This window comes from Aspergillus novofumigatus (genome assembly GCF_002847465.1).
Source record: "Aspergillus novofumigatus IBT 16806 chromosome Unknown P174scaffold_9, whole genome shotgun sequence".
NCBI lineage: Eukaryota > Fungi > Ascomycota > Eurotiomycetes > Eurotiales > Aspergillaceae > Aspergillus > Aspergillus novofumigatus.
This window is the reverse complement of record NW_020194282.1, coordinates 48784-67446: the sequence shown is the minus strand read 5'-3', so window position 1 is coordinate 67446 and position 18663 is coordinate 48784. Positions and strand designations below refer to the sequence as shown.

Below are 18663 nucleotides of genomic sequence, written 5' to 3'. Positions count from 1 at the left end.
TTGGATCCCACCCAAATGCGGGTCACAGGATGTGCAAATCGCCCATCATGAACTGTCTTGCGTATGCTTTACGCGATTATTTATTATTATGGTCGAACCAGACTACCTTGATAGTCTATTTATTTATCGAAGCAAATCGAAAACGTGGATGACTGTTGCTCTACCTTAGTCAGGCTGACGCCCACCTCGTATCACTCATCCTCTCTTCCATCCTCTATCACGCTCTTGGTCTTCTTCGGGCGCTACTAGAATTTTCTCCTAGTCAGTCTGCTTGATCGACGTCCATCTCCTCCTTATGCCGCTGACCATCCTCTCCCAAGCGCAGCTCCGCTCGCTGCTGCTGTCCCTGAACCGCGATGAGGTGTCCTCGCTACAACAAAGCCTTGCCCAGGCCCTACTAGACTACTCGACCGGAAGCCAGGAACAGGGTTGTGCCGCTACTTACCAACCTCTAAGAACCGCTATCACCCGGCAGAATGGCTGCACGACACTGTTTATGCCCGCCAGTACCGGCCGAACGATCGGCATGAAGATGATTTCTCTACAAGATGGGGGTGCTGCAGGGTGTGCTGTGGAAGGGGCTTTTGAAATTCCCGAGGGAACAAAGACTGCTTCAAGGCCGCGGTCGGCAGGCCCAAGGAGCTCCATGGCGTCGCTGTCGTCCGAAATGAGTGATCTGTCTATATCGTCACAGGAAGAAGGGTCGACGAGTTCATCTAGTAGCCGATCGCTCAAGTCTGGCACTGTGAATCGACAATCAGTTGGCTCGAGCTCGAGCTCGAGCGTCTCCAAGACACTAGGTGCATGGCCCGGAGCCGGTACTCGAGACACCTCGCCGCAGGGCACTGTGACGTTGCTGGACGCCGATGGCATGCCGTTCGGGCTGATCAATGCTCACGAACTCACGCCGTTCCGGACGGCCCTGGCAACGATGATGATTTTCAACAAGCGCAAGAGAGTGCGCACTGTGGTGGTTTTCGGGGCGGGTAAACAAGCTTACTGGCACATTCGATTGGCTCTCACGCTGCGTGCGGCGGATATCAAGCGGGTTGTTATCGTCAATCGGTCGTTTGAGCGGGCAGCCAGGCTTCTCAAGGATATCTACTCTCCGGAAAACTCCAGCTGGCGCGGTGATGTGAAATTCTCCGCTGTCAGTACTGACTTCGGCGAGTACGACCGTATCATCCACGACGCTATCCATAAATCGGACGCGATCTTTTGCTGTACTCCGTCCATCGAGCCGCTTTTCCCCGCTGAGCTTCTCACCTCCCGCGAAGGGCGCCGGAAGGGTCGATTCATCAGCGCCATTGGGTCGTACAAACCTCACATGACCGAGCTGCATCCAGACATTCTGCGCGACGAGGTGAGCGCGCACCATTCCGGTCGGCATTTCCACAAACACGTTAACCGGAGTGGCGTCGTGGTCGTCGACAGTCTCGAAGCTGCTCTGAAGGAGGCCGGAGAATTGATCCAGGCGGGCATCAAGCCGAACCAGGCTGTTGAGCTGGGAGAGCTCCTGATGGTACGGGACGCGTCGCGAAAGGACAACAACCAGGACGGGGAAGACACCAAGAGTCTGCGCGAGTGGGTTGAACGAGGCAATGTCATCTACAAGAGCGTAGGCATGGGCTTGATGGACTTGGTGACCGGAGGCGATCTCGTCCAGATGGCTCGGACAAGAAATTTGGGAACCAGCGTGGAGGATTTTTAGACTCTATGCTTCTCAAGGGTCGATTCTTCGCTGTATTTTACCGGACCAGTTTCGCTTTTTATACCCTTCAATCCATTTGACTATGGCTGCAATTATCTGCGGACCTCCGCCACATAGTATGACATCAGGGGAAGCTCATCAACCTCTTCTGAGACTGATTATATTCAATGCTCACACTAGACACTAGACCAAATGAATTCAATGATTCTGATGGTATGAATTTCTTGTATAAGATGGCGGAGACCCCTCAGTCAACATCCTGTGGGCGATAAGATCGATAACGAGCGGGGTCCCCTTCGTCATCGATGAGCGGCAAGTAAGGAAAATCATCCCACTTGCACTGTGGGATTCCCGTCGGCTCAGGTATCCGCCCTCGTCTCCATACTTATTTACTCTTTCTTCTCATGTTTGCCTGATCCTCTGAGCCCTGCGCTTTTCTTCTTTCCCTCCTCCAAACAATAGACCGTCCGCCCTCACCATGCGTAACACTACCTGCCGTTTGCCCAACGGCCAAAGCTACACGGTGACCCCCGTGTTTGGTGGTGTCAACTTCAAGTCCAACGACATGCACTTGAAAGACTCCATAATTCCTCCCGGGTGGACAATTATTCTCTATACCAACCAAAACCCCGATCAGCCGGCGCAGGATTCCGTGCCCCCGGAAGAAGAGCGCGGTCGCTCTCGGCATGCACAGGGAGAGGTAGAGGAGAAGACACGCACCACTCGCTTCACAACACCAACATTGAGCGATGACTGTTTCTACATTTCGTTTATCGTCAATCCGCCCAGTACTGACTTCAAACCTCCCGTCTCTCCGACTCGTCAGATTGCGATGATGATCTGGGTGAGCCTGTACTGGTACTTCCACGAGCCCGAGCCAGACCTCCACTTGCAGACGGACGCTGCATCTCGTACACCGCTCACGGGCAAACCGAAGGGGAATGGCGCATCCATCTGAAGAGAGAGGGGATCTTCAAGGGACGCAACCTGCTGCAGAAGCTGGAGCGCATGGGACTCATTGCATCAGAGGAGTCTTCCGTTGGGCTTGAACCGAGCGAGACGCGAGAGTCCGGTGCCTGGTCACGGATGTTCGTGAGCCGACGCAGTTTCTGGCAGATTGACCCCCGTCTTTTTGTCTTCACGCTGGTTCCCGCGAACCCACTGCATTCTGCTCCGTCCTCGCCTTTTCTGTCTCCTAGATTTGCGTCGCCATCGCGCGAGAGCCCGCTGCCAGGTGAGTCTCTGGCGTCCCCTGGGGGGAAGGACTTCCCACTACACATGCCCAATGAGGGCCCGTTTGCTTCTAGCAGTCACCTTCCGACATACTTTCCCCCGCCACCAACTCAGTACACGTTCACAAACGGACTGCGGCACCCCGTCAGGCCTAAGCCGCCCCACCAGGGAGAAGTGTTCTACATCCGGTTCATTCCCAGCGTCGGGCAGTACCTGTCATTCCGCGTGCCGATTCTATCCTCTGCGATGCCAAAGCGGGGCCATGGTCATAGTCACTCGACGAGCAGCATTGAGCAACCGCCTCAGAACACGCCGTCTGACCTAGACCTGCTGCACAAGTGGATGAATGACCCGCGCGTGAATGCAGCTTGGGGAGAGGGCGGTCCAAAAGAAAAACAGGAGGAATTTCTTCGCAATAATCTTACCAGTCGCCACAGCTTTCCCGTCATTGGATGCTGGGACGGCAAGCCGTTTGGGTACTTTGAAATCTACTGGGTCAAGGAGGATCGCTTGGGAGCGCTTATCGGAGGAGCGGACAATTACGACCGGGGAATTCACTTACTGGTGGGAGAGCAGGAATACCGTGGGTCACACCGGGTCGCCATCTGGCTCAGTGCATTGGTCCATTACTGCTGGCTTGCGGATCCGCGGACGCAGACAGTCATGCTGGAGCCACGGGTGGACAATGAGAAGTAAGCTTCATCCCGGTCCTTGGGCTGCAAGAATTTTGCTGACACGTAACAGGATCATTCAATATCTTCAAAACGCGGGATTCTACAAAGAAGGAGAAGTTACATTCCCCCATAAGCAGTCAGCTTTGATGAAGATAAAACGCGACTCTTGGGAGAGCCCAGTTCTATAGACGGCCTGGGCCTGTTTTGACTTTGTTCGTCACTTTCATATCTTGGTCTTTGTATATACCCCGGCATCTTACAGCATATTTGGCATGGCGTGGGCCTGTTTGCTTTAGATTGCATCACACATACGCCTTTGCTTCATGCATTGAGGGATTGCAACAGCAGTGGTGAATGCTAGGATCATCTACATTCACTTGAGGTTGATGGTTCAGAAGATTCCGCAGCATATAAACCCCCCTCTCCTCTTCCAATCTGAATCTTTTACTGTGGTTCATTCACTTTAGAGATAGCAAGACGGCTCATTCCAGACTATTCACTATGCGAGATAAACATGGCTTCCTTCTTACCTCCATATTTAACCACTGATTCTTCATCATTTATTCTTCCACTGCCACCAAAATCTTCATAATACCATGGTCTGTTTGGCACAATCAAGTAGCATCTAGTACAAGGCCATCCCTTCGGCAGTGCTTCCTTTGCTTCGCGGCATTCTGGCCTGAAAGATACGAGCTGCGTCTGGTATGCCGTTAGATTCGAAGGCTCTTCCATGTTTGCATTGCTGACATCTCGCCAGACAAATCTACCCAGGGATTCCAGCACATTATTTTACTGTTACTGCGACGAAGGCCCACCCCTTCCCTGGAATTCTGATTCTACGTTTTGATTGTACCGGTTATCGATATGCCCAGGGCTGCATCCGCGTCAACGCCCTGTGTCTCGTGGACGCTTTGCTGCCCATACAGTTGCTCCCAGGAGGCAGACGGCATGATCAGACCTGTCGGCCAGACCCTCCTCACTGTCATCATTGAGTCTGGTTGGTCAGAGTCTCGAATCGCCTGAGAGACGATATGAACTTGTGGCTAACCGGCGTCGGCGAACCAAACTACCAAAGATAAACCCAGCCTATCCACCTGCCAGACGACTCATCCGTGAGTAACTCCTTTCCTGGTATATATGTGGGATCCCATTGTGTCGCTGTAGCTGACAGGTAGTTAGTCGGAAGATGAGGTTCTCCCAAATCAGGGCCCCACGAGTCCGTTGGCGTGTTGGACCCTCCACCAAGAAGACCCCTACCAGTTCAACGTCGGCAATGCCTTTCCATGATCGAAGCATGAAGCTTCCCACCTCTATGGAGTGATCTCCAGAACGCATTCCGATTCAGAAAGGCTGACACAAAGGAGATATCCCAGCCATGCGAGTTCAAAGACGTGGCTACAGAGCCACAGGACGCGAACGTCGATCCGCTCTGTGCTTGGTATCTAAGCCATCTGAGCAAAGCCTTTCTCCAGATTGGGGACTACCCTGATCAAGAAAATTGTCCAGGCGTAATCTGATTGACGAAGCTGAGCTTTCTCTGCTGGGAGGAGTACGTGACTCTGCTTGGCTATGGGCTGATCTATGAGCACAAGCATGTGGCGGGGCTGATGAAGTCCCTTGTGGACTTAGTTGCAACCCTGAAGGTTGTTGAGATACCACGGGCGGAATTATGTTGGTATATTGGATTCCTTGAGCTTCCGGATGAGTTCTGTCTCGACCTTTAACCTGGTGATGTGATGATGGTGAACTTTAATGTTGAAGAGCCAGAATCACATACTGACTGGTATGTGTGTGTAGTTGACACTCTGCTGATCATACCTCTGAAGGCCGTCACAATCCTCCTGACTTGACCCTGGGAAGCCACACGCAGCTTTTCATATTAATGAGCATCCCGTCCATTTGTCTTTTCGTCCGAGATATTTGCGGCATGATGCACAAGTATGTATTCCAAGCAACAGTGCCTCGGGAGTGGGCCATTGCCCTGATGAATCCTATTGATCGGTAGATACCTGGACCAGCAAGTTAGTGGCCTGACGACTATGACTTTGTGAATGGGATTCAATATCGGCGAAACTCCCAGGAGGTCTCAGGAGGAGATCCAACGCCGTATTAATGCGTGCCCAATCCTTTTCGCCTGTCCGTCCAGTACCATATGTGTCCGCCAGCCATCTTCGTCATACGCCCTTCTCAGCCTTTCAAGGAGCTCTCGAGCCTCCTTTATCACTATTTTCGATACAGCGCAAAACCGGGACAAGAATATAAACCGTCCTGCACGGCGATCCATGGCGACTCAACATCCTTCTCAGCAACAGCAGTATGTTGCCCAACAGGGAATGGTCGATGCGGCACTTGGGTTGGTGACTGGGACGCTTCCTATGACAATCTACTTCCACAGACGTTTTGGTCGCCCTCAAAACGCCCACAGGGAGATATGAAGCGATGGAGCAAGATCGACTTTTGAGGTATGGCGCTCAGCCTGCAGGTTCCCAAAATTCGGCGACCCTGGAAATAGCGCCATATACCGCGCGCGTACACCCAATTTTCGATAGACAGGATTGGGTCAAGCAGCACTTCATACGGTGCAACCAATGTTCGTGGAGTGAACTCATCGAGCGATCTTTTACAACTGCCTTTGGGTTCCTAACGAACTATCGGCTCAAAATGTCGTCCTCAGCCGAGCGAGAGCTGGTCTGTCATTTCGGGTACTCGAACATGTACTCGCTCCCAGTTCCAGGATACTCCTGAAGAGGCCTCGGACGTCGCGCCATATTTAACCCCTACAGACAAAAAAAGAAACGGAATATGACTTGCCATGGCATAGCCGTTCCGAACATAATCGGTCTCCTGTATCACCACTCGATCTTGAGACCCCGAATACAAGTTGGTGAAGACCTCACCCGCATCTTTACAGACATAGTAGTTGGCTTTGCTAACCGTGAGCTCCTCCTCAGCAGTTCTTTCGTCAGGTCGGCCGAATAAAAGGCTGGTCAGTTCGTTCTTCTACAATGGCGAGTTGCAGACAAGTCGCGCCACTGCCAACCGGACCCGTGAGCTAGCCCACCAGATCGACACGTTCAATCGCCACACGTTTAGCCGCTCGGTCTAAATGCTATTCATTGATGTGAGGGACAGCATTGACCACTGCGATGCCCAGCAACGATCTCGTCTGAATGCGGCCCATCGCAGTGTCGCTGCTGCGCTTGTGATTTGCCTCCTTTCCCGCCAGCTTGCCAATCCGACGGAAATCACTGTTCTCACCCCATACCGAGCCTAGTTGAGGGAATACCAGGCACTCTTTGCAATTCTGCAGCAACAGCAGCCTGACCTGCACCTACATCTCATACAGCTCAAGACCATCGACTCCTTTCAGGGTAGGGAATCGAACATTGTCATACTCGACCTCCCCGTTGTTTCCTCCCTGGGTTTTATGCGGGAGGGTAATCACCTGAATGTCGCGCTTTGTTGAAGATTTGCAGTGATGGTCCCCTTCTAAAGGATATCCCTCTGACCGTTACGGAAGTGATCGACGATACTACCGATAAACAATCGACTGCCTCAGGTCCTGTTCGTACTCCGCAGCTGAGTCGGTCGAAATATGCACTCTATATCATTGGCAACTACAAAGCCATGGATCGACCTAACTTGAGCGGAAACAGAAGCCTAGCCCATTCGTGCGAAGATTTCTCACGTACATCTCTCAACACAGGCATCGAGTGCCAGTCCCGGACGAACTTACAATCACTCCGCCCGACACCGCGGTTGAAGAGCAGAATGATGTGCAGGCGAGTGGTAGCTGGAATGAGAATGGCATGGAGCTGGATGGCACGGCGGCCCAGCCTGGCGCAAGCGACAACAATCCTACGACTGGTGGTGGCCGATTGCAGATTGCTAAGGAGCATGGCCTGTCACAGCAGCCGGCTGTTACGGCTACCATCGACATGACACTTTTGCGATTTTTCAATTTCTGCAAGCGGTACATCGAACTCGGGGGAAAGTATACTACCTTATGCGATATTCCAGCTTCCTATGACTGGTTTGTGGGAGCAAGAGCTCCTAAGAGCATCGACGAGTGTGTCGTCGAAAAAGAAGAATTGTTCCGGATTCCTGCAGCCACCACTGCTAGACAACTATTACCAGGTGGCAGATGAGGAGTTAGATACCATGGCCTCGGCCATCACTAAGGCGGTCGACAGGGGTGACTGTGGGTTTGCTAATTTCTGGTGGAGGATGACCCCTGGTGTGCGCAACATGATGCTAGTAACCTGGGTTAGGGTGGCCCATTACCAATTAGCAGACTGCATGAAGCTGAGGTACCTCCTGTGAATCTTCCAGCAAGAGGGCCTATTTCAAAGTGTTGTTTTGGCTCTGCCACCATTACGAGAGAACGAATCAGCGAGCTGCTGTCCGATCTGGATATGAGTCCGTTGGGAAGTTTCAATAACTCAGGGGTTGTTTGTATTGGCGGCCTCTTTGAACATTGGAAATGGCGTGGGTCCTAAGGGCAAGGAAGCGTATGTGGTGATGCTGGGTGATGCTGGAACCCTCGGTGATTAAGATCGGCTCCTGCATGAAAAGCTTTGATCCATTGGCAAACTACAACGAGGTATATCGATGTGATCATTGCAACACCGTCCTTCCTGGCTACTGTTTTTCTAAAGGCGAGAGACTCGCAGCAGGTGGTCGTGAACGTCTTGTTCTCCGACACACCATTCCACCGGCAGATCACTGTCCTAGCATGGTTTGTCTTGCTGCATCCTTCTCACCTATGACGATCAGAAAAAGGCTTGCATCGATGCAATCAAACAAGCGCGTGGAGAAGCGACTTGGTCGACTCTACTAGGCCACAACTTCTTCCATTTGCAAGCGGTTGATGCATATCAGACAATCGCAGATGACTTCTCTGCTCTCATCCATCGCTTTCAGTTTGAACAGGCGCAGCAGGCTGCATTCACAGGTCTCCGCGCCCTACCTGGTGGGTTTGGTCTCATCCATTGGGCCCCCTGGCACTGGAAAAACCTACTGGGCGGTCTGAGGTTTTCTCCTGTTCCTTGCATACCATAATCGTCATACCGCCCGACGGCATCAGGTCATGCTCTTAGCATCATACATCTCCTTAGCCTCAATGATTTTGATGTACATCCCAGGCTCCGAAGTGTGCTTCCATTCAAGGCCCTTTATTTTGGATAATGTTGGGGGGTCCTCGGCATTGAGAAGTTCTTGTACTTCCTTTGGGGTAAAGGAGACGATCGATTCAATGATCTGGTCATTGTCCCATAGCGACAGCGTCTCTGTCCACTGTATACATCAATGACGTGGTCAATGATCTCGCCGTCGGGATCGAGGAGCTCGGTTACAGTTCATTCCCGACCGTGAGACCATCATTCTCCGTTGCCATGCGCTCAGCACTGGATAACCACCTTGTTTTGTACAAGGGCAAAGCATGTGTAAATTTCCTCCTGCTTGATGGGATGGTGTCGAGACTTGAGTAAACTCGCCTTTGGTCTGTCTGCGGACTCCCAATGCTTGGCCTACCGAGTCTGACCTGACAGCTCAGATCTGACTGATCCCAACCTGTGCATGAGATTGTCTGGAGTCGTCTCTGATAACCGCCGATTGTCTGCCTCTTTCAGAACCTATCTGCGCTCTTCCCTTTCTGGTCTTGTTCCGGTCAGAGGCCCCAGACAGTCTGCTTGAAGATGTCTGGGGTACACACAGAATGGATAGGCAGCAGTTACCGGTTAGGGGTGCGGTTGGGGTTCAATGAGCTTCAGGCTCGGACAGATGGAGCTCCTCTAATTCCCGAGGAGCCAGAGAGAGTCCATGCAGTCATTGAGTGCAAGGCCATGGCCATAACTTGTAAGAGAGCTATGGACAGCGAACACCGAATTTCTTTCTCTTTCGACTATCTTGACAGTTACTGATTTGAGATTGAACGCGGGACATCGGCCTCTTCCTGGACCATGTTGCTGTTGGACACAGGTGTGTATATAGCGCAGTTTAACGACAAGGCTTTGGAGGCTGCAGCTGCGATTGGATAATTCCCGCCAGAGATTGTCCCTACGGTGCAGCGACTATGTCAAACGAGGCCCAGCTACTTATGCTGCGAATCGCAAAAGATATCAGCACTGCAAACATAACCGATGCTATCCAAATGATAGCAGCAAAGATATAGTGATCCATGGCCCTTGGGCTTTACGAATCATACTCGCCTGAAAATAGTTCGTTTCCTAGGAAGCTCTCCTCTCAGCGAGCCCGCACACTTGCGTCGAGTCATGTCTGACTGCCTAAACTGCAGTGCTCCTTTTCCTGATGATGCGCAACTCATCGATGTTACTTTTCATGATACCCACCTCTGATTCAGTTCTCGCCCGTGATCTGTTCTAGGCGGAGGTCTTCTACCCCCCAGCAATGAATTATCATTGTTTTATTGCTCAGGTCATGCGGATTGCCCGTGCTACCTTTGGTCCGAAGCCGATGGTGACTGAAATCCAGGTCATAGAAGGTTCTCAGACTTTTGGTGGCGAACTTACGAGGGGACACGCAACATGATTTCAACAACTCGCCTGCGGTAGGCATATTATCTGATGACGGACGCAGTCAAGCGACATTGAGGAAATCAGTGAGGCAATAGTTGCGGGAAGAGGGATGACCTTGATGCGACAGGACTGACATTACTATCCTCCGACGGTGGGAAAGCCCAGATGGAAGTCTCACGAGTGTCTGGGTGTGTCAGTGATACTAGTACCAGAAAGCGGATGTTTACAGCTCGGCATGATCCCGCTTATAGAGAACTGACACAGATGAGCCTACTGAACGGGCGCCTTTATCAAGGGCAGAATTGGTGGTCTCGCCACAGGAACAAAGAACATCGCCGTCTATATGGCCTTAATTAACTATCGCGGTTCCTCCTGTTTGTTCACTGGCCGATGGTGATGTGGGTTGTGGAAATGTTCCTTGGCCCGATTGGTGTGAAGTACCAGACTGTCCGATTGGAAAGTGGCTGAGATGAATGGCCTAGTCGTCATTCAGGGCAAAAGCTTCATGTATCTGCAACCTGTGGATGCCTATCGGACCATTGCGGAGTACTTCCCTGCTGACGTGAATGCTCGTCCGGTTGCTATCAGAAGTAGCTTCCCAAATGCCACTACCTGTTACTGGTAAACGTACCAGAAATCAACTCCTTGCCAGTCTCACTTGTTTTCAGTACCCAGCGACTTAAGGCCTTCTGCTTCTTGTAACCATGGGAAAAAAGAGCCCTGGTCTCCCTGCCTTTCCCTTCCCGTGAGTGTTATGCGTAAGTGGATACCTACTGGTAAGACCGGGCAGGGTTCGCAAAGGCTGGTAACTACTGGTCGCGCCCAAGAGGCCCGTGCAAGACGTCATTAGAGAAATACAAAATGTCCTCGCCATTTCTGTGCAGAAGAGAAAAGAATGCGATCATTATTGAGAAATGGGGGTCAATCAGCCGCCCGACAAGAGGAGACCGAGCGAAAAGGTACCTGAGGCGGTCCAGAAGGTGGTTATGTCCAAGCACGGTGATGATGCCCTAGTTCATATCACTGGGGCTCCCCTGGTAATGCACGCGGCGATACCAGAAAGGAAACATCGACTTGTGCTTGAAAGAGACCTTCTCGGTCAGATCAAACTTGCAGGAAACGTTCGTGTTGTGGACAGGACTATCCTCTTGGGACGGTTTATCAAGACCGTGGAGGATGAAGCCGGTACGCAAATATCGGCAAGCTTCTAACTCACGAATTTGGCCACTCCTATGGAAGGTGCAAAAGCTCACTAAATCGGACAGCCATGTACCTGCACGGATTTGAGCACACGAACTGGGCCCAATCAATCAAATCAGTCAACCTAGATGATGGAACAGGAAATCAAAAAAAGTAAAAAGGCAAAATCGTCGGCCGATGGACGATTATTTGGACGAGGACACGATGCGAGAGAAGACGGATATTGATCTGCCGGGGGCTATCCGAGTCCGTCCTGTCCTTCTCTCTGGCTCTTGCCTGTGTCGACCCCAGCCCACTGCATGATAGAATCCTCGACTCTGCCTCCTGCTTGTGTTCCCCTCCTCTCCTCCTGGTGGCCTTCTCATGCTCCTAGTACTGCCATTTTGATGCTCCGAGTGCAGCTTTTTTTCACATTTCCTTCCTCTGCTTGAATTGTGGCTCGAAGACTCTCCTGTGCTGGTCTTTTCGCGTAAGCATCCAGACTTCCAACGCAAGTCACTCAGGACAGAGAACTTTGCGGCGGCGCTCTTAGAGGGTTCGGTTTACCTTCTTCCTTTTTCTGTTGTGCGGGTTATGTCAACCCCCGGCCTTATGGGTTGACCCCGGCGGACTCACCGAAGCTGTACTGCTCCGCGGGTGACAAAGTCTAGTCCCAAGGGATAAGCCTTACCAGCGCCCTTATATGTGACGCGATTTCTAATGAGGTAGAGTCGCTGTTACTGTTGCCCTTGGTGATTCTTTTCCTGGTTCTCTTCTTGTGATGCAATGACAGCGGATATCGCGGACCGGTCTCTAAGCCCTAGAACCCGCAAAATTCGAGTGAATTTTGCTATCTTTACGTCAACACACAGATTTTAGACATGCTATACATGAGATGGAGTTGAAAGAATTGGATGTTCTGCAGTCGTAATATTGTACAGGTATCTAAGCAGCAAAATATCGTACAACCATTATCGAGTCCCTCAATCGGTAGTCCTTGACAGGCCATCATGGCGACGGGTTACGGCGCGGAGATTCCCAAAGGGAAGGACATCTCCGATCCTCTTCGCGCCTGTGAAGAGCATGCAGAGACGATCAATGCCACAGCCCCAGCCACCAGTAGAAGGGAGACCCCACTCCAAAGCTTCAAGGTAGCTCTCGTCAATCTCCGCCGGCTCATCGGTGCCCTTATTGTAGCGGACTTGATCCTCGAATTTCCGTCTTTGTTCAAAGGGAGAGTTCTCCTCTTCGTAGGTATTGACAATCTCTCGTCCGTCGATGAAAAGTTCCGCGCGCGCCGCGACACGCTGCTGATTGGCGGGATGGATGAAGGATTTTGACAGTGGGGAGAGACACTCTGGGGGTTGAGGATGAAGGTTGGGTTGATACATTCGGGTTCAAGGTAGGTGCTGCATAGCTCGTCCAGGAGACGGGGGAGAGTGGGGTTCTTGGGAATAGGAAGGGAAAGGTCTCTGAACAGCTGGTTGACTTGGTCTAGAGCATCTGGCGCGGTGAGGTCGGGGAGTCCGCGGCCAATCTTGTCTTCAATGCCGGTGGTAAAGTCTACTCGACGGAAGGGAGCAGAGAAGTCGACTTCTGGGGTTTTAGACTGGCGTTCTTGTCGAACTCCTGAATATGTGCCGCCATCCCGGATAGGAGGTTCTCTGTGATGGACATCAGATCTTCGAGATTGGCGTATGCATGGTAGAATTCACATGTTGTAAATTCGGGATTATGCGTTTTGTCCAGCCCTGTCCCAGATGTCAGTCACTCGTCTCGAGACTCCGAACCACGATCAAACCTCAGGCTTGACTTACCTTCGTTCCGAAATGAAGGGCCAATCTCGAACACCTTGTCGAATCCACCGACCACTAAGCGCTTCAGCCATAGCTCCGGCGCGATTCTCAGAGACAGCTGCCTATCGGGGAATTCGGTAGCAGAAGTTTGAAACGGGCGGGCCATCGCTCCGCCAGCTATCGAGCCAATGATGGGAGTGCTGACTTCCATAAACGATCTGTCGAGAAAGAACTGTCGCAGGAACTGAATGATGGCTGATCGCGCTCGGATGATATCTGCCGACTTCTGGTCGGCAAGGAACTGGACATGGCGAGGGTAGGGAGATGTCTCATGCTCTTCGGCGTCGACAGGGACATCGTGCAGGCAAGGCGACAGCAGCCGAGGAAGCTCAGTTGCAAGAATTGTGAGCTCTCCTGTTCCTGTGCGGTGAGGTTTACCTGTTACGGCTATGGAAGATCGTTCAGTCTCGGGTAGTGATACAGGGGACGGCTATATGGTACAACATACAGAAAGCATCGCCGCGGCGAAGGAGGCGGTAGAATCTCTTGAAAGCATCGGGAGCTACTCCGTCCAGCTTGCGAATGTTGCACATAACCTGGACCTTGTGTCCATCCTGGAAGATATCGAAGAATATCAATTTGCTCCCGGCCAGTCTATAGGCACGTATTCTTCCTACAAATCTAAGTACAGAGGACAACCGAGTAGGGCCAGAACAGCGGCAACCTACCATTAATAACGACAGTGTCATCTTCTACTGTTTGATTGCTGGTAAGGTGGCTATATCGATCGCGAAATGCCGCACAGCTCAGCGACCGGTTGTCACTTGGGAGGCGGGGATATGGGTCAGAACAGGCATTTCTGACCTCCTCAAGCCGGTGTCTGAATGCTTTATCGGGGGAGGCTGCGCTGCTGCTATGCCTTGTACGTATAGATGATGAAGAGGCCGGTTTGATTGTTCCAAGTAAACTATCTGCTATGTGAGAAGTACGATGGTTACTGGAAGTAAACGGCGATCCTGCACTGATAGATTGCTCGTATTAGCCGATCAATTCAAGCAATACAATATCTCCTCAGACGAAAAACAGTATGGATTGGGCATTGAATCAGGTAAAAAGAAATGACTCCGTTGCGATCAAGTGCTTGAAACAAGCATCATCTGCAGCGGTTCTGGAAAGGAATGTGTGTCTCATCATTCAATTGATGGGAAAATAGTCAAGTAAGAAGAAGATAAGCTTCTTACCTAAATCGAGAACTCTTCAAGCATAATTGTGAAGCCCACCGGGGGCGAATTGAGTGCATATTAAAGAGAAAAGCTACAGTCACATCACGTTAAGGATGGAAGAAGAGAAAGAAAAGAAATTGCACCGGACATGAGAAGGTCGATGAATTTATGGAAGGCGGTGGGAAAAGACAGTCTTAGCTCCCGGTCATAGCAGGACCTCCGTCCGGACCGCAATATCATACATATCTCATCAGAATCAATTTGAACTACCATCCATCACCAAACCCTACTTCCTACACGGTCAGTATAAATCTTGCTCTCTGATCAGTCAGTTATTTTTTACTGGCGACCGCTAACCGCTTCACAGATATCCGATCACATAACTCGGTCAAGCTCCCTCATAGAATACCATCACCATGTCTTTCCTCTTCGGCGGTCCCCCAAGATGTCCTCGGCAGAGAAGATCGCTGCCGCAGAGACGGAAGTCGAGATGGTCTCCGATATGTTCAACCGGTAAGATGCATCTCTCCTTGGCTATACCAGTGCCGGACAGTACCATGTCCTACTTTCATCCGCATTTGATAACCCAGCTAACGCCATACCCAATCTCAGTCTCACCGAGTCCTGCCAGAAGAAGTGCATTCCCAACGACTACCGCGAAGGCGACCTGAACAAGGGCGAGTCAGTCTGCCTCGACCGCTGCGTCTCCAAGTTCTTTGAAGTCAACATCAAGGTCAGCGAGAAGATGCAGGGCGAGGCGGCCCAGAAGCAGGGCGCTCCTGGATTCGGCATGTAAGGAAGATACGCAGGCTTTACTCGCTAGTCTTGTCTGAATGGCATGTTGCGCGCATCGACTGATTTGTTTGGGACCGATGGTCTTACAACCTCTCCCTGTGCTCGCTTTCGCCGGTGAGGTCATACTTTCATGCTGGGCGTGGATTCTCTCAACGTTTGTCTTTGCTTGCGATTGAATGGACTCAGGATGATATCCATGCTGAGTTCGCCATGAAGGCTTTTACTCAATGGGATGCGAGATGTCACTCGGTTCTGGCAGTTTTGGTCTATTATGGGAGCACTCTGGATGGCTACTCGCGCATTAGTATCTTTGTCTCCGAGCCGTGCCGTTTGCAGCGCGTCTGATATGGACACCGGGATCCTATTCACACTATGTACACTAGAATTGGTATATAAAAATACAGGGATATCACGCTTAACACGAACGACATGAAAGGATCGAAGCATATCACCTAGAAGACATTCCAACAAATCTTCCCAACCGCGACAACCATGAATTGCTCTTCTTCTCTTCCTCGTTCTTTATCAGTCCTTTCATCCTTGTTTCAAGCTCCAACACATGCCGCTCGAATTCCCCAAGGCCGCTCTCCACGTCCTCGACTTTGGACTCGAGGACATTGAGCTCATAATCCAGCTTGGCTCCCATCATCTCGACGCGTTTCATAGTATCAACAAGGTAGGTGTGCTCCTCCGTCAGCAATTCACTGGAGCGTTCCCTCATTTGTTGATATTTCTCAGCCTGGTCTAGGTAGATTGAGTTGATGTTCTCCTGTGACTCATAGAGCTTCCGGTTCAATTCGTCCACCGAGTTCACTTGTCTTTCCACCCACGGAACTGTGTGATGGCTCAGCTCCTCGATTTTGGAACTAAACATCCGTACATCAGAGGCCAGCGTGTCCTCAAGCGCAGCGGCTTGCTCTAGAGTGGCATCTGGCTTAGGCTGCAGTGCTTCTCGGCCTCCCAGGCTTTCCCAGCCAAGTACGACGTCTTCAACAATACTGAAGGACAGGTGGCGAGGCCAACCATTGCTTCTACGTTCGAAGTCATCTGTCGTGGTGAACTCTATGCAGCTCTGCGGTCGGCGCAATAACATCAGATCGAATCGAGAGAGATCGTCCTGACTAACAGATGCATCGGTCGATCGTGTCCTGGACCGCCCTAGATCTGACTCGTCCTCTTCCAGCTGACTTGTCGAGGGTTTTCGTGCTGAACCAGTCTCCTCATTATCTCGTGGAGAATCAACAGTGATTTTCGGAGCTTTCAATTCGGAGACTGTCGAACCACCAGTACTCGCTGGTGGCTCTGCCTTTGCTGCGTCAAACTGTGTCTGGTCGTGAGGCTCAGAAATACTTTCCTGATCAGTCAGGTTAGCATCAGCCTCTGCTTTTAGCACAGGCATCTCCGCATCGCTTTCGAGAGCTGGCATGTAAGCCGCATCACCCATCAACTCCGCCCCGTCTTTCGTCTGCTTGTGGTGCTGAGATCGAAGGCTGGGCAGTCCAACTGCTTCTTTGAACCTTCCAAATCCGATTCGTGCGTCTGACACCTTGCCACTAACACCCCTCCGAACCATGCGACTGAGGTTCTGATCCTTTTCGTCCGGTGCGGCCCCCGTTTCAGGCTGCCTCCACGGACGGTCTGAGCCTTGAAAGGATCGGTCACCAGCCAGATCTTCGTGCGAATGGTGTTTCCTACTTGTCCACACATAGTTGCCTTGATCATCCCTGTTGAACATCATGTCCGCAGCAGGCGGATCACGAGCGAAGCCATCACCTAGCCCACCCTTACGTGGCTTCCCCTCCACAACCACTTCGCTCTCTCGCCGGTAACTAGCGATGCGAAGTTGTCCAGCTCCAGGGTCTCAATATCGGCGATGCCACCCTTTTCCCGGCCCCGTACCATACCCATGACCATCTCACCCCCATGTCCGCTCAATTCGGCCATCGTTGACTTGACTGCGTCCGTCCAGCCTTCAGCATTTGCCGCCTTGGCAGTTACACGGTGAAGCCGGTCGAGAGTTTGGCGGTCCAGTCTGCGTGTCCGTTCCATCTTCTGTGACTTTTGAAAGCTCTCAATTGCCCTCTTGAGACTGCGTATATCGAAGGCGTCTTTCCCTACCGGGGCACCGAAGGCATGAAGTCGATTACGAGCTCCCATGAATGTGCCCAGCAGCGCAGCTACAGTTGTCGGTCCCAGTACACCGTCACTTGGTTCTAGGTTGTACAAATCAATCCCAAACTCGGTCCACCAATCATTGATTGCGGTCTCGGTGACATCGCAGAGCAGCCCATCCACATATTCAGGTGCCAAGAGGCCAAACATTGTCAGCGCGATCTGGCATTGTTTGACGAGCTCTATTACAGCACTATACACAGGTACTCGCTCGCTGGTCCGATAGAGTTGATAAAACTTTGCCACGGTGGCAGGTGAAGGAGGCTGTAGCTTTAAGCCGGCCCGGCCGGCGCAGGAGAGCCGTTTCAGGTTTTCATTGACGATAAAATCGTCCTTGTGTCGGAGTATGTCACCGTCGGGGACTGGGATGACCGTCAGCGCAGACGGAAACGAGCTCAGGTCAGTTACCATGACGGTGCCCAGAGGTGTGTCTTTCGTTCGTGCTTGACATTGCGTGACGGCGTTGAAGTACAGTTTCAAACGCGGAGACCAGGTGTTTTCGTCAGTTGGGACACTGAGGACTCCCACCAAGACCTTGTGCGAAGGATCGCCCGTGTAAGTCGTAATCACAAATGTCGGGTGTACTCTTGAACAAGCCCATTGCTCAACGATGTATATCTCGTAACCCTCCAGGATGAGGCGTCGATGGAGCACAACTGTCGCAGGGTCTTCCTCCAGATACCGAAGGGCTACAGGATCGGTGAACACGAGTTTCTGATGACCGTGCGGCGCTGATGCCTCCATGTGTCCGTTCGTATGCGAGGAGGGGCTCCCGTGAGTGTTGATGGGAGGTTTCATAGAATCACGTCGATTCGCCACGGGAGGCGCAGCCTGTGCGCTGGTAACAGCCGGTGGCATTCTGTCAGCGTGATAGCTATCGCATTAGTGGTAAAGACTGTGTCATATCCAGAGCTGCTTGCTGGTGTCTTCAAATCGATTGTCGATGTGACGAGTTCAAAGTACTGAGACCACGCTCAGAAATGAGGGGATGAAATGTTGACCCTCCTGGGGTCTCCTAGCTTTGTTGGCCTCGTAAGGAAGGAGCTTGACATATCCGGAGGAAATACTAAGCATCTGTGATCTCAAACAAATGGTGTAGAACTTCTATGAGTTTGCCGTAACATCGTCACAAGGAGCTCAAATGTGGAGCTGGGAGAGAGAGTTGCCAGAAAGACAGTTGACCGCAACTAAGCAGCGACGTCACAGGACTCTGGAAGCGGTGAGCCGGCTAAGGATGAGTGCCCCTGATACCAGCCCCAAGTCTAGGTACCTTTCTACGGAGTACGGAGTTACTCCGTACCAAGATCATAAATCTTCTGGCTTCTGGGGAATCGTGTCTGTCGT

General features: G+C 51.6%; 7 protein-coding genes across 7 annotated transcripts; 5 read left to right on the top strand and 2 right to left on the bottom strand.

Moving 5' to 3' along the window:
* Window positions 1–295: 295 nt before the first annotated feature.
* P174DRAFT_378246 (putative proline utilization protein PrnX-like) lies at window positions 296–1711 on the top strand (the record flags this gene model as incomplete). The annotated part of the gene is made up of 1 exon (XM_024822815.1): window positions 296–1711. The coding sequence occupies one exon, from the start codon at window positions 296–298 to the stop codon at window positions 1709–1711; it is 1416 nt and encodes a 471-aa protein (XP_024678113.1).
* Window positions 1712–2189: 478 nt separating this feature from the next.
* P174DRAFT_515601 (GNAT family N-acetyltransferase) lies at window positions 2190–4248 on the top strand (the record flags this gene model as incomplete). The annotated part of the gene is made up of 3 exons (XM_024832204.1): window positions 2190–2622; window positions 2649–3636; window positions 3689–4248. 3 exons carry the CDS (start codon window positions 2190–2192, stop codon window positions 3804–3806), a joined length of 1539 nt encoding a protein of 512 aa, XP_024678112.1. The 3' UTR covers window positions 3807–4248.
* A 2233-nt stretch (window positions 4249–6481) lies between these two features.
* Window positions 6482–7766, top strand: P174DRAFT_507221 (uncharacterized protein; the record flags this gene model as incomplete). Its single annotated transcript, XM_024831363.1, has 5 exons — window positions 6482–6498; window positions 6573–6665; window positions 6929–7055; window positions 7139–7289; window positions 7325–7766. The coding sequence occupies exons 2-5, from the start codon at window positions 6624–6626 to the stop codon at window positions 7764–7766; spliced, it is 762 nt and encodes a 253-aa protein (XP_024678111.1). The 5' UTR covers window positions 6482–6498; window positions 6573–6623.
* A 3218-nt stretch (window positions 7767–10984) lies between these two features.
* Window positions 10985–11568, top strand: P174DRAFT_445432 (uncharacterized protein). The gene is made up of 2 exons (XM_024828342.1): window positions 10985–11074; window positions 11098–11568. Exons 1-2 carry the CDS (start codon window positions 11016–11018, stop codon window positions 11363–11365), a joined length of 327 nt encoding a protein of 108 aa, XP_024678110.1. The 5' UTR covers window positions 10985–11015; the 3' UTR covers window positions 11366–11568.
* Window positions 11569–12248: 680 nt separating this feature from the next.
* Window positions 12249–14455, bottom strand: P174DRAFT_445430 (putative lysyl-tRNA synthetase). Its single transcript, XM_024828341.1, has 7 exons — window positions 14371–14455; window positions 13858–14150; window positions 13638–13802; window positions 13151–13576; window positions 12944–13084; window positions 12688–12896; window positions 12249–12643 (listed from the first exon to the last, which is right to left on the bottom strand). Exons 1-7 carry the CDS (start codon window positions 14427–14429, stop codon window positions 12317–12319), a joined length of 1620 nt encoding a protein of 539 aa, XP_024678109.1. The 5' UTR covers window positions 14430–14455; the 3' UTR covers window positions 12249–12316.
* A 342-nt stretch (window positions 14456–14797) lies between these two features.
* Window positions 14798–15148, top strand: P174DRAFT_424699 (Tim10/DDP family zinc finger protein; the record flags this gene model as incomplete). The annotated part of the gene is made up of 2 exons (XM_024825224.1): window positions 14798–14865; window positions 14965–15148. 2 exons carry the CDS (start codon window positions 14798–14800, stop codon window positions 15146–15148), a joined length of 252 nt encoding a protein of 83 aa, XP_024678108.1.
* Window positions 15149–15595: 447 nt separating this feature from the next.
* On the bottom strand, window positions 15596–18492 carry P174DRAFT_515597 (putative Sin3 complex subunit (Stb2); the record flags this gene model as incomplete). The annotated part of the gene is made up of 2 exons (XM_024832203.1): window positions 16978–18492; window positions 15596–16939 (listed from the first exon to the last, which is right to left on the bottom strand). The coding sequence occupies exons 1-2, from the start codon at window positions 18175–18177 to the stop codon at window positions 15596–15598; spliced, it is 2544 nt and encodes an 847-aa protein (XP_024678107.1). The 5' UTR covers window positions 18178–18492.
* Between the last annotated feature and the right edge of the window lie 171 nt (window positions 18493–18663).

Excerpts from the sequence above, each read along its gene's own strand:
- P174DRAFT_445430 (XM_024828341.1), bottom strand. The coding sequence starts at position 14,429 with ATGCACTCAATTCGCCCCCGGTGGGCTTCACAATTATGCTTGAAGAGT. Across the intron at positions 13,803-13,857 it reads TGACACTGTCGTTATTAATG|GAAGAATACGTGCCTATAGA; the intron begins GTAGGTTGCCGC and ends TTAGATTTGTAG. Across the intron at positions 12,897-12,943 it reads GGAGTTCGACAAGAACGCCA|ACTTTACCACCGGCATTGAA; the intron begins GTCTAAAACCCC and ends TCCGTCGAGTAG.
- P174DRAFT_445432 (XM_024828342.1), top strand. The coding sequence starts at position 11,016 with ATGTCCTCGCCATTTCTGTGCAGAAGAGAAAAGAATGCGATCATTATT.